The 12,586-nt window shown below is 68.1% G+C and overlaps 3 protein-coding genes across 7 annotated transcripts in view; 1 reads left to right on the top strand and 2 right to left on the bottom strand.

The window, feature by feature from the left end:
* Positions 1 to 8: 8 nt before the first annotated feature.
* STAP2 (signal transducing adaptor family member 2) lies at positions 9 to 4,777 on the bottom strand. 3 transcript variants are annotated; one of them, XM_074808619.1, is made up of 10 exons: positions 4,551 to 4,777; positions 4,334 to 4,405; positions 3,662 to 3,757; positions 2,726 to 2,782; positions 2,506 to 2,618; positions 2,223 to 2,363; positions 1,962 to 2,031; positions 1,174 to 1,266; positions 663 to 863; positions 516 to 587 (listed from the first exon to the last, which is right to left on the bottom strand). In XM_074808619.1, exons 1-9 carry the CDS (start codon positions 4,647 to 4,649, stop codon positions 771 to 773), a joined length of 834 nt encoding a protein of 277 aa, XP_074664720.1. In that variant the 5' UTR covers positions 4,650 to 4,777; the 3' UTR covers positions 516 to 587; positions 663 to 770. The 3 variants fall into 3 exon arrangements, with proteins under 3 accessions (XP_074664719.1, XP_074664720.1, XP_074664721.1); XM_074808618.1 differs by lacking the exons at positions 4,334 to 4,405; positions 4,551 to 4,777 and adding an exon at positions 9 to 327 and having other exon boundaries at positions 3,662 to 4,315; XM_074808620.1 differs by lacking the exon at positions 4,334 to 4,405.
* A 221-nt stretch (positions 4,778 to 4,998) lies between these two features.
* Positions 4,999 to 9,219, top strand: MPND (MPN domain containing). Its single transcript, XM_074808490.1, is given in 18 exon segments — positions 4,999 to 5,021; positions 6,279 to 6,505; positions 6,610 to 6,840; positions 6,926 to 6,962; positions 6,965 to 7,027; positions 7,030 to 7,130; positions 7,132 to 7,253; positions 7,358 to 7,454; positions 7,585 to 7,657; positions 7,752 to 7,796; positions 7,799 to 7,827; positions 7,906 to 8,074; positions 8,159 to 8,229; positions 8,320 to 8,338; positions 8,341 to 8,408; positions 8,640 to 8,732; positions 8,848 to 8,863; positions 8,866 to 9,219. Coding segments are annotated over 18 exon segments (1,536 nt in total). The 5' UTR covers positions 4,999 to 5,014; the 3' UTR covers positions 8,934 to 9,219.
* A 221-nt stretch (positions 9,220 to 9,440) lies between these two features.
* Positions 9,441 to 12,586, bottom strand: part of SH3GL1 (SH3 domain containing GRB2 like 1, endophilin A2) — a 30,403-nt gene continuing 27,257 nt past the window's right edge. For all 3 annotated transcript variants that reach the window (XM_074808491.1, XM_074808492.1, XM_074808493.1), the window contains one exon: positions 9,441 to 11,421. In XM_074808491.1, coding sequence (XP_074664592.1) covers positions 11,225 to 11,421 — 197 coding nt within the window. In that variant the 3' untranslated portion in view covers positions 9,441 to 11,224. The remainder of the gene's footprint in view (positions 11,422 to 12,586) is intronic.

Below are 12,586 nucleotides of genomic sequence, written 5' to 3'. Positions count from 1 at the left end.
TGCCGGGATGGTGCTGAGGCACTGCCTTTATTTGAGATGGCACCTGGGGTGATGCCCCCCCAAATATATGGGTTGGGGGTGCATTGCTGCCTCCCCCCTGGGCTGTGCTGCCTGCACCCCCCTCCCCAGTGCCACCCCAGCCCTTGGGGTGCTGGGGACGGGGGGACAGCTTTGCCCTGGGGGGGGTGGGGGGCACCGCTGCCCCAGCTGGTTCCTGGCACAAAGTGGGGGGCAGCCAGGGCCCCCCCCCCCGCCATGCTGGCACCCCTCAGTCCTCCATGAGAGCTCGGCGCAGCTGCAGCTTCTGGGCGAGCTCCTCCGTCATGCCTGTGCCACAGTGGGGGGTGACACCCCAGGCATCCCCCCTCCCTTCACCACCCCCCGACCCCACCGCTCATCCCCACTGTCCCCCAAAGCCGGTGACAGGACCCAGCCTCTGGATCCTGGCACCCCCCTGTGCCTCCCAGACCCCCCCACCCCAGCAGTGGGACCCAGGCATCCAGGCCCCCCCTCACCGGAATCGTGGGGCGGCAGCAGGGCTCGGCGGGGGGCAGGACGGGGCGCCGAGCTGGGGGGGTCTTGCTCCCCTATGGAGAAGGGCAGGGGTCAGTATGGGGGTGCCCCCTCCCTGCCTCAGTTTCCCCAAGCCCAGCCAGCCTCACCCTGCTCGTTCATGTAGGTCTGCTCCTCTGGGATGGCCCTAAATGGGGGGGGTCCTCCCGGCCCCCCCGGGGGCTGCAGCGCAGGACGATGGGGGCTTGGGGACGGCTTCAGGCTGCGGGAGTGGGGTGTGGGAGCAGCCTGGGGGGGCTCACACACCCCCCGCGTCTCCTCCCCGTTCTCACCATCCGTCTCCACGAACTCTGGAGGAGAGTGAGGTGGGGGGAGGAGGTGGGGGTGCATCACAAACCCTCTGCCTGCCCCTGACACCCCCAAAACCCCCCCCCCCCAGCCCTCCAGTGCCAGCCTGCGACACCCCAGCAGCTCTGCCCCCCCCAATACCATCCCACAGCACCCCGAGTCACCCCAAGACTCACGACCGACCTCTCCAGCAATCCCCCAAGCACCCCAAAGATGCCCTCCACCACCCATAACTGCTCCCAACACCCCCAATACCATCCTGCAAGACCCCCCCAGACCCCGCTGAGTCCCCGTAGCCCCCCCGTAGCCCACCGAGCCGCGGGCTGTACTGGTGCAGGGCTGCAGGCTGCCCTTGCTGCTCTCCACGAAGTACTGCACCACCTCGGCCAGCGAGGAGCAGCGATGCTGGGGGGGTGGAGACGGGACATGGTGTCACTTGGGGACCCCCCCATAGGTCCCCCCCTATAGTCCCCCATTCCCTGTCCACCACTCCTGGGCCCTGGGGGGTGTCCCAGCCCCTTGGGTCCCAGCCCTTTGGGGTGATGTAGTCTCTTAGGGGTACCAGTCCTTTGTGTCCCAGTCTTTTGGGGGGGGGGTGTCACTGTCTTTTTGGGGTCCCAGCCTTGGGGGGTCCCAGTTCCCAGGGATCCTTGTCTTGTGGGATCCAGATCTTGGGTGTCCAACCCTTAGGGGGTCCCAGTCCCTTGGGGATCCCAGGCTTTGGGGGCCCCAGTCCCTTGGGGGTCCCAGTCCTTGAGTCCCAGTCTTGGGTGCTCCAGTTTTCAGGGTTCCTTGCCTTGGGGGGGTGAGGGGGGGGGTCACAGCTCCTTGGTGGGGGGGGGCCAGGCCCTGGAGTACCCAGCCTTGGGGCTCTCAGCCCCCATGGGTGCCAGTCCCTTGGGTGCCAGTCCTCGTGTGTCCCCAGGCCCCACGTTCTCTATTCACTGGGGGTCCCAGTTCTTTGAATCCCAGCCCGGGGGGGGGGGCAGCCCTTACAGGGCCCGACCCAGGGGCTCAGGTGGGTGCCTGGGGAGGGGGGACACGCACACATCCGTGTCCCCAGGGCCAGCCCAGCTCTGTCCCCCCCTCCCGTCACTCACCGGTGTGTCCACGTCGATGACGTAGCCCTGCTCCACGCGGTTCACCCTGTAGTGCTTCAGCAGCACCGTGCTGCGGGGGGGGGGGGGGGGGGGGGGGGGGGGCTGTGTCAGGGGGGGCTGCCACCCCTCACCCCATGGGGACCCCCACCCTGATGCCATGGGGACTCGAAGGGGGGGGGGGGGGGGACGACGACACCCCCTTGGCACATGGCCCTGTGCCATGCCCCCCCCCCCACTGGTGCCCCCCCCATCCCCACTCACCCGTTCCTCTCCTGGCGGGTGGTGACCGACACGCCCTGGCCGTGCCCCCCGGGGCGCAGCACCATGTTGCCCCCCCCCACATTCCGCTCCAGCAGCCGCTCGGCCTCCAGACGCGTCACCTCGAAGAAGCAAGCGGGCACCCTGGGGACAGCCCTGCCCTGTCACCCCCCCCAGCCACACCGGGCTACCCCTAGCCATGGCATCCAAGCCATGCTGGTCCCCAGGGAGGCCAGAGAGCCGCCCCCCCCCCCGCCTCCCCCAGCTCCCGACCCACCCGACTCACAGCGGTGGTTTGGGGGGGCTGGGGGGGGCCCTGCGGTCCCTCTCCTCGCGCAGGGCCTCTGAGAGCTGGAAGAGGGGTCCGGGCAGCAGCGCCAGGTCGGTGGGCACCTTCATCTGGGGGGGCGGAAGCCACCGGGCAAGGGGCACGGAGGGGTCACCACCACCGGGACCCCCCCCCCCTCCCCGTGATCCCCCCCCCAAGGCCAGTGCCTCGGACCCACCTCCACCATGGTCAGGATGAATCCCCGCCACATCTCCTGCGCCTCCCGGCTCTCCGCCTGCCGGGGGACACAGGGGGGACATGAGGGTGGCCTGTCCCCTGCACCCTCTGTGTCCCCATACCCTGTCCCTTGTTGCCCCCCACCCCAAGCCTCCGCATCCCTCTAAGCCTGTCCCTGCACCCCATAACCCTGTCCCTCTGCTTCTGCATCCCCTGTACCCCAAATCCTGCCCCTGTGCCCCCCGCCCCCAAATCCTGCCCCCTCTGCACCCCCAAATCCTGCCACTGTGTGCCTGTCCCCAAATCCTGTCCCCTCTGCACCCCAAATCCTGCCCCTGTGCCCCCATCCCCAAATCCTGCCCCTCTGCACCCCCAAATCCTGCCACTGTGTGCCTGTCCCCAAATCCTGTCCCCTCTGTACCCCCAAATCCTGCCATTGTGCCCCCATCCCCAAATCCTGTCCCCTCTGTACCCCCAAATCCTGCCCCTGTGCCCCATCCCCAAATCCTGTCCCCTCTGTACCCCCAAATCCTGCCACTGTGCTCCCAGTCCCCAAATTGTCCCCTCTGCACCCCAAATCCTGCCCCTGTGCCCCCCGTCCCCAAATCCTGTCCCCTCTGCACCCCCAAATCTTGCCCGTGTTCCCCAGTGCTGGCTGTTGTGCCCCCCCGCGTGCCCCTGTGTCCCCCTGAGCCCCCAAACACTGACCCCCTCCACCCCTGCACATCCCCACCTGTGCCCCCCCCTCCATGTCCCCAGCCCCCTCTGTTCCCCAACACCCCACCAAGGACATTGGGTCCCCCCCTGCCCCCTCCTCTGCCCTGCCTGGTGCCCTCCATGTCCCCCGATTACCCTGTGACCCCAGCCCCCCCAGGTACCCCCAATTCCCCCCCCGGTGCCCCAGCCCCTCATTGCCTCCCCCGTGGGGTGCCCTCACCTTCAGTGTCACCTCCTGTCCCCTCAGCCTGAGGACGAGGCCCCTGTCCTCGGCCGACAACGCCACCAGCTCGCCCAGGTCCAGCACCTCGAGGGGCTGGGGGCACCCAAGTGTGGGCCCCCCCAGCAGCCACCACCACGGACACGAGTGTGCCAGGCCTCAGCCCCCTCCAGCCACCCCCCCCCTCATCCCCCTGCCCCTCACCTCCAAGGGGGGGGGGTCCCAGCCTGGGGGACACCCCTGCCAGTGTCACCCAAAGGTCCCAGCCCAGGGGTCTCACCCTGGGGGTGCCCCCCCGGGGGGATCCTGGCCCAGGGGTGTCTCTAGGGTCCCACCCTTGGGGAGGGGTCCCTAAATCGCGGGGGGGTCCTGCCAGTTGGGGGGGGGGACACAGAGGTCCCATCCTGGGGGAGCTCACCCTGAGGGGGTCCTGGCCCAGGGGTGCCTCTGGGGTCTCAGTTTGGAGGGGGGGGTGGGGGGGGTGTCCCAATCTCGGGGTCCCAGCCCTAGGGGTCCCAGCCTGTGGGTCCCATCCTGGGGGGGTCCCACCCCGGGGGTCCCAGCCCAGGGGACATCACAGCGGTACCAGGCTGAAGGTGCCCACCCCGAGGGGGTCCCACACATGGGGGGGTCCCAGTCCCGGGGGTCCTGCCCCGAGCCCCCCCCCCGTACCTCGCAGTCCCGGGGCCCCCCGTAGAAGGCGAGCGTGAGTCCCCGTAGCCCGGCCCACACCCTCCGGTAGCCCTGCGGGACGGGACGGGACTCGGCTCCGCCACCGGGCACCGGCACCGGCACCGCGGCGGGGAGGGGATCGGGGGGGCCGGTCCCCGGGGGGGGGGGGTCAGTGCCGGGGGGGGACCGGGCTCGGTCCCGGGGGGTGCCGGCCCACCTGGTCCCGCGGCCCCCGCTTCTCCACGAAGCCCTCGTAGCTGGGCCGGGCCCGGGGCGGGGGTCGGTCCCGCCGGGGCGGTGGCACCGGCCGGGCCATTCCGGCGGCCGCGGCAGGAGCCGGTCCCGGGTCCCGGGCAGCCCCGCCCCGGGGGCGAAGGGCAGCGGGCGGCTCCCCCCGGGCCGGGCCGCAGACCCGGGAGCGGCGGGGGGGGTGTGTGTGTGGGGGGGGGGGGGGGGGGGCCCAGGCTCCGGGACGGGGCCGTGTCCCCGCGTCCCCCCCCCGGGGCGGCAGGTGCGGGGCTGTTCCTCCCCCCCCCCCCTTCCCGGTGTGTCCGTGTCCGTCCCCCCGCCACCACCTCCCCGGGGCGGAGCGCGCGGGGCCGCCCCGTCACGTGGCTCCGCCGCGCGCACGGGGTCGGGGCGGGGGGGGGGGGGGAGCGGCGGGAGCGGCGGGAGCGGAGCATGGCAGGTACCGGCGGGCGCGCGCGCACCGGGCCCGCCCCGCGCGCAGCCCCGCGCGCAGCCCCACGCGCAGCCGGGGACACGCGCGCACACGCACCGCCCCCCCCCCCCCCCCCCTCCTCCCCCGCCCCCTCCCCACGCGCCGGGTGCGCACACGCGCATCCACCTGCGCGCGCACACGCGTGTCCCTGCGCGCGCTCCCCCGCACCCGCCAGCGCACGGACCCGCGGGGGCACGCGCGGGGTGGGGGCGCCCCGGGACACGCGGGTGGGGCACGGCCGGGCGGGGGCGGGGCCGTCATCGCCCAGGGGCCCCGTCCCGTGTGTCGTGTGTGTCACCCCCCACCCCCCCCACCCCCCCCCCCCGCACCCCTCTGGGCTCCGAACGGGCTCTGGGGACCGGCCGGGCCAGGAGGGTCTCGTCCCCCTGTCCCCGTGTCCCCCTGTCCCCGCGTCCGCGTGTCCCCCTGTCCCTGTGTCCCCCTGTCCCTGTGTCCCCGTGTTCCTGTGTCCCCTGTTACCTGTGTCCCCCTGTCCGCATGTCCCCCAGACGTGTCCCTGTGTCCCCGTGTCCCGCTGTTCCGCATGTCCCCCTGTCTGCATGTCCCCCAGCCGTGTCCCCCTGTCCCTGTGTCCCTAGTCACGTCCCCATGTCCCCCAGCCGTGTCCCTGTGTCCCCTGTCCCGTGTCCCCCAGTCGTGTCCCCCTGTCGCTGTGTCTCCATGTCCTTGTGTCCCCCAGCCCTGTCCCTGTGTCCCCGTGTCCCCCTGTCCACGTGTCCCCCAGACATGTCCCTGTGCCCCCAGCCATGTCCTCATGTCCCCCTGTCTGTGTCCCCCAGCCCTGTCCCTGTGTCCCCGTGTCCCCTGTCCACATGTCCCCCAGACATGTCCCCGTGCCCCCAGCCATGTCCCCATGTCCCCCTGTCTGTGTGTCCCCAGCCATGTCCCTGTGTCCCCATGTTCCCTAGCCATGTCCTCATGTCCCCTAATCTATCACCATGTCCTTGTGTCCTCACACCCCCACATCCCCCCCGTGCCCCCATCAGTGTCCCCTCTCCCCCATCCCCCTGCCCCTGAGTCCTCCTGTGTCCCCCCCCCCCCCCCCCATCCTTGTGTCCCCTCTTCCTGCGTCCCTGCGCATCCCTGTCCCAGTGTCCCCATCCCGGCGGGGGAGGACCCAGGGGTGCTCTTGGAGGGGGGGGGACACACACCCATGGGTGCCACCCCCAGGGAGGACCCCACACAGCGTGTCCCTTCCCACAGCGCTGGCGGCCGCCTCCCCCGGGGGGGACGAGTGCCTGGAGGAGGACGAGGACGAGCTGGAGCCGGGGCTGGACGAGGCCGAGGCCGAGCCGGAGGCCGGGAGCGGGGCGAAGGCGGCGGGGGGCACCCGGGGGGCCGTGCTCACCCGCCGCGGCATCACCCTCCGCGTCCTGCTCCGCGACGGGCTCCTGGAGCCGGCCCGCGGCGTCCTCTCCATCTACTACCTGGTGAGCCCGGCCGGCGCGGGGACACGGGGCGGGGACGGGTGGGGGACAAGGATGGGGGACAGGGGCCCGGCGGGTGCCTCCGTGGCTCACCTCGTCGTCCCCAGGGCAAGAAGTTCGTGGGGGACCTGGGGGCGGACGGGACCATCACCTGGCAGGAGACGGGACAGGTCTTCAACTCGCCCAGCGCTTGGGCCACCCACTGCAAGCGCCTGGTGAACCCCGCCAAGAAGTCGGGGTGCGGTTGGGCGTCCGTCCGCTACAAGGGCCAGAAGCTGGACCAGTACAAAGCCGCTTGGCTGCGCAAACACCAGCCCAACGCGCCGCCCACCGAGGAGGTGGGTTGGGAACCCCCCGCCGGGACCTTCGGGTGCCCCCCCGCTATGGGTGACGGGGTGGGTGCCAGCCCTGTGCTGCCCACAGAGCCTGGCCAGCGAGGGCGAGGAGGAAGAGATGCCCGAGGAGAAGAGGAGGAGGCGACGAGGGAGGGTCGGGCGCCTGTGCCGGAGCCGGCAGCTGCCAAAAACTGGAGGAGAGGAGCAAGAAGCAGCAGTGCAAGAGCCTGGCGGAGCCGGCGGGGACGGGTAAGGGGGTACAGGGGGTCCCCGGGGAGGGGGGGACACCCTGCGCAGCCCGGCAGCGGTGACGGGGCGTTGTGCTTCGCAGATCACGGCCCCCCGGGGAAAAGGCTGGAGAGCAAACCCCGGGTGCCCGTCCGGTACTGCACCCTGGGCACCCGCGACTCGGCCAGGTAAGGGGGGGACGGGGACCTGACCCCCACGGGTGCCACCACCGGCCCTGCGGGTGCGGGAGGGGCTGGGGGCGGCTGTGGCAGCGGGGCTGCGGCTCTTCCAGGAACCCCCAGACCCTGGTGGAGGTGACGTCCTTCGCCGCCATCAACAAGTTCCAGCCCTTCAACGTGGCCATTTCCAGCAACGTCCTCCTGCTCCTGGTGCGTCCCCTCCCTGGGCGGGGGGACAGGCTGGGACATCTCTGATGGTGCTGGGGACACCCGCAGGGAGGGGAGGGTGTCCCCGGCATCATTTTGAGGCCAAACTGTTGATTTTAACCTTTTCCTTTAGGATTTCCACAGCCACCTGACGCGGAGCGAAGTGGTGGGCTACCTGGGTGGGCGGTGGGACACCAACACACAGTGTAGGTAGTGGGGTGGGTGTGTGGGGGGGTGGGTGGTCCCCCCCAACCCATGACAGAGCCACCCACCCTTTCCCCCCCACCCCCCCCGCCCTAGTGCTGACGGTGCTGCGAGCCTTCCCGTGCCGGACCCGCCTGGGTGATGCGAAGCCGCCGGCGCCGTGGAGGAGGAGGTAAACCAGCCCCGGGGGTGGGAAGAGGCGGGGGGGTCCTGGGGGGACCCGGACCCACGGTGTCTGCCCGTCCCCCAGATCTGCCAGAGCCTGTTCCTGCGGGGGCTGTCGCTGGTGGGTTGGTACCACAGCCACCCCTTCGGCCCCGCGCTGCCCTCCCTGCACGACATCGATGCGCAGATGGATTATCAGCTCAAGCTGCAGGGGAGCGGCAACAGTTTCCAGCCCTGCCTGGCCCTCATCTGCGGTGAGCGCCGGGTCCCTGTGGTCCTGTGGGTGCTGGGGCTGCTGTCACCCTCCCCGTGACAGCCCCGTCTCTTCCCCCCCCCAGGACCCTACTATCATGGCAATCCCGGTCTGGAGTCCAAAATCGCGCCCTTCTGGGTGATGCCACCGCCGGAGGTGAGTCCCGACCCCGCAGAGGGGAGTATTTGGGATGGGGGTGACCCCAGGGCTTGTGGGGTGACCCCCCGCCACTCCCCCATCCTCCAGCAACGGCCCAATGACTACGGCATCCCATGGACGTGGAGGTGGCCTACATCCAGGATGGCTTCCTCACCAACGATGTCCTGCAGGAGATGGTGAGCGTGGGCTGGGGGCCCCAAAAACTCCATCCACCCCAGCAAGGAAAACTCCCAAACCCCATCGGGGGCTGGCTGGGCCTCTGCCACCCGTCCCCATCCTGCTGTTAACCCCCAGCGACGGTGACAATCCCTGCTCCATCCCCGCCGGGCTGCTGCAGGGGTGGGGGCCACATGTCCGACCCTGGCGCAGCCCCCCGTGCCTGCAGCCCCTCTCTCCCCCCACCCCAGACGCTGCTGGTGGAGTTTTATAAAGGAGCCCCCGACCTGGTGAAGTTTCAGGAGCTGTGGAGTCAGGATCAGACCTACCTGGACAAGCTAAAGGTGAGGAGGGGGCTTCCTCCGCCGGGCTGGGTGGGGAGGGGGCTTTAGCCAAGGCATCAGCTCCAGCCACGCCACTGTTTTAATTTTAATTAACTGGGCTGTGTCCCCGTCTCAGGGCTCCCTGGCCTCCCGCACCCCAAAGACCAGAGCTTCACCCACATCCTGGAGCAGATCTACAGCCTCCTCAAGCTCAGCAGCTGAGGGGCCGGGAACCCCCCTTCGACTCGGACCAGGGGCCTTCCCAGCAGCCCGGGCTCGGCTCGGCAGCCCCCCCCAAGCCGAGGGGCTCATCCAGCCCCGGCGCGGGGCAGCGCTGTGGGGGTCACCGCATCGCCCGCTGCTCCAGGGAGCTCACCCGAGGGGTCCCGGGACCCCGCCGGCTCCTGCCTGGGCGTCCCACGGCGGCGGAGGGGAGGGTGGTGGTGGCGGTGGTGGGAGTCTCGGCTGTACGTTGTTTGTGGAAGTGGTAGTTGATTAAAGAGCAGTTCCTGAGAGGCGCCCGGCGTGCGGCTCCGCTGCCTCGGGGACATCGCGCCGGCGCTGCGGTGGGGGACGGTGCCGGTGGCCTCGCGGGGTGCAGTCGCCATCCAGCTGCCTGGTTTTGGGGGCTGAATCGGGGCGGGGGGACACGACGTTCCTCCGGGGCTGCTCCTCCATCCCGCCGTGGCCCCCCGGAGCCCAGCCCCGCGCTCACAGAGGACGCAGCCGTTAGAAAGAAGAAAACATTTAATACTTTCATTCAGAGATACAAGTCGAGATTTGTGGGTCGTCTTTTTTTTTTTTTTTTTTTTTTTCTTTCCCTAAAAACCAGGAGAAACCATTACAAAAAAGGTCTAACGAGTCGTCCCAGCTGACAAAACGCATTTCAATCCACCTGAGCAGGAGCCAGCGTTCCCGGGATGTGACCCCGGTCCCCACTGGGGAGGGGACAGAGGTGAGGGCCCCGAGGACACGGGGCCCTTGGGCTCCCTGTGCTGCTGGGAGCGAGGGGGAGCTGCCCCGTGCCCCCCGTGTCTGGGAGCGGGGGGCAGCGCTCGGACCCGCTCGGAGCACGGCGCAGCAGGGGATCGGACACACATCGACATGCACGGCTAAAAATCATTGAAAAGGGGCTGTGGAAACTGTACAGGAGCCAGGAGCAGCAGGGACAGGGACGTGCTGCGGCACGGGCCCCGTGCAGAGCCGGGACTCAGAGAAGAGGTGCCAGAGCCTGGCCAAGGCCAAGGAGCGGGAAGAAACCACTTTTCTAGCAAGAAAAACCACCAAATTGAGAGATGGGGCGAGCACTGCCGCTCTCGGGCCCCATCCTGACCCCCATGGTAAGGGACAGGCGGGGAGGCTGGGGCTACAGGGTGGCAGAGGTGGTATCGTAATACCTTTTCCCACCAAACCCGGTGGCAGAGGGGGGGACGTTGCTCCCCCAGAAGGAGGGTCGCTGTGGGGGGGCACAGGAAAGGCACATGAGGATCAGCCAAAGCTCCAGCCCCGCAGCCGTGAGCCCCCGGTCAAGAGTAACTCCCCGGGGAGAGTAAGTGCAGAACCTTCGAGGGAGAGGAGCCACGACCCACTCTGCCCCACGGTGGGTAGACCCCGGGCTGGGGCCCAATTCCACACACACCCCCCCCCCAATTATCCCCCAGCTCTGACAGACTCGGTAGAGTTTGTAATAGGGAAAACCCAAGGTCCAGAAGCAACCTGGTGTAAAATACTTAAAATCAAGGGCCGAAGGGAGCAGCCACCCCCTTTGGAGTGGGGAGGGGGCAGGGGGCTAACAGCAGGCTGGGGACATCCCTGCTCTGTCCCTGTGGGGCGGGGAGGGACAGCACAGAGCCCCAGGCAGGGCTCAGAGCCCCAGGCCGGGCTCAGCACCCCAAGCAGGGCTCAGCACCCGCACGAGGCTGGCTTAGTGTTTGATGGGTGTCGTAGTGTTGTTGTGCCACGGCATCCCCCCCCCCGCAGGGAGATCTGGGGTCCTGTTGGGCTGTAGGGAGGCTGGGCAGCGGCGGGGAGAGGGGTAGTGTTCAACGGGGTGGGGGGGGGTTGAAGGTCTTGCCCCTCGGTGAGGCTGGGGGTTGCTTTGCCCCCCCACTCCTGGGCTGTGCGTCTCCCCATGCTGACGCTCAGCGTGAGGATGCATCCCCGCTCTCCCACCTGGCTCATCCGGATGCTCGACCCAAAGGAAAGACAAAAAACTGGAGAGGGAGAGGCCTGCGACAATCGTACAGCCGGGGGGGGACCTGGCAGGGCGCGCAAAGTACCGAAGTTCAAGCACCAGAAGGACAAAAAAAAAAAAAAAAAAAAATTAAAATAATCAAATTCACAGGGGGTAGGGGGGCTGTTCGACCCTTCTGGCTTGTTCCCTGGTGGCAATCTCGCCCCGAGGTGACGTGGAGATAACACGGCCCCGCCGCCGGAGAGGGCCGGTGTCGGGATGGAGGTGGAATGGAGGCTCGGCCCCGCGCGAGCGGAGGGGGGGCGGGAGCGACGCCGTTTCACTGAGGTAGCGGAACCAGCACTTCCACGTAGTTGAGGGGGAAGAAGCCCGACTGGCCGTTGATCATGCCCTCGTACCAGTTTTCGTCGATCTGGTTGGTCAGGGTGATGATGTCGCCTTCCTTGAAGCCCAGCTCGCCGTCGTTTTCGGGTTCGAAGTCGTAGAGAGCCTTGCAGCAGGGCTGGTCCAGGGGGGCTGCGGGGAGAGGCGGGGGGAGAGGTGAGCCGGACCCCCTGCACACCCTCCTCCTCCTCAAGCCCCCGGCTCTGCCGCCGCCGGGGACGCCTGCGGCTCGCCGGACCCGGACACTGTGTGGGATCACCGGCTCTGCCAGAGCCGGGGCTGGCACCGCTGGTTTCACAACCAGGCTCTGGCGTGCCCGGAGAAGCTGCCCCTTCACTCTGCCCCCACAACAGCAAATCATTAACTTTAAACCCCTCACCGGCTTTTAGCTCACTAATTCCTCCGCTTTCTTCCAACCACGTCCTTCATGAGCTTCTCCCAAAGCAGAGCCCTGCCTCCAGCACCCTGTGCTGCCTGGGCTTCCCCTGCTCTAAGCTAAACTCCAACCTAAATTAGATTAAAAAAGCCACATTCTTTCTCCAGAGATGAGAGAAGCTGCTGTGCAGCTCATCAGTCAATGGGGTTACACGTCAGTACATGGTGGAGGAGGACCCAGGGGTCCCTTTAGAGAGGTCACCCCGAAGCTGAGGGTGATGGGAGGGAGATGTCTGCCACTGCCTCCCTGGGCAGAGGGCTTCAAATCAATTAGCAGCTCGGTGATGCATGCGAGGCCCCCCCAAAAATGGGCAGAAAACCAAAGTCTCTTTCCCACATCTCAGCTCCATGATTTAAGCATCAAACCTGACTGCAAAGGGGGCATTTTTATAGCAGGGAAAGCTGCTGCCTGCTCTGTCTAGGCACTAACGTTTTAGGCAGCTGTAGGGATCCTTCTGAAAAGGGATCAAGCTAATACAGACCCCCGGGCTCTGTGGGACCCCCGGTCCCCTCCCCTCTGCCCTGGGCTCTCCCAGCCAGGGCAAGGGGAACAGCACGAAGGGCAGCCAGCGCATCGGGTCTGCTGAATATCCACAGCAAGGACGGACCCAGCATTAGAAGAGAACTTGGAAAACACCAAAAGCGGCAGCCAAGCAAGTTCATGTTTTTAAGATTAACTTCCCAAAATACCAGGCTGGTCCCACCACCACAGCACTTCCCCCACACCAGGCTCCTCAAGTCCTCCTGCCCCTTTGGCTGCACCACCATGAGCTTTCCCCACCACGGTGCCTCCGAGCCACAGACCCAGCCTGGCCACGGGACCCCAACGGGACCCCAACAGGTCCCTTCAGCAGGAATGCTG

The sequence above is a fragment of the Strix aluco genome, chromosome 29 (genome assembly GCF_031877795.1).
Source record: "Strix aluco isolate bStrAlu1 chromosome 29, bStrAlu1.hap1, whole genome shotgun sequence".
In the NCBI taxonomy this organism is placed as follows: Eukaryota; Metazoa; Chordata; class Aves; order Strigiformes; family Strigidae; genus Strix; species Strix aluco.
The sequence above is the reverse complement of the archived record's forward strand: the minus strand, read 5'-3'. Positions and strand labels throughout refer to the sequence as shown.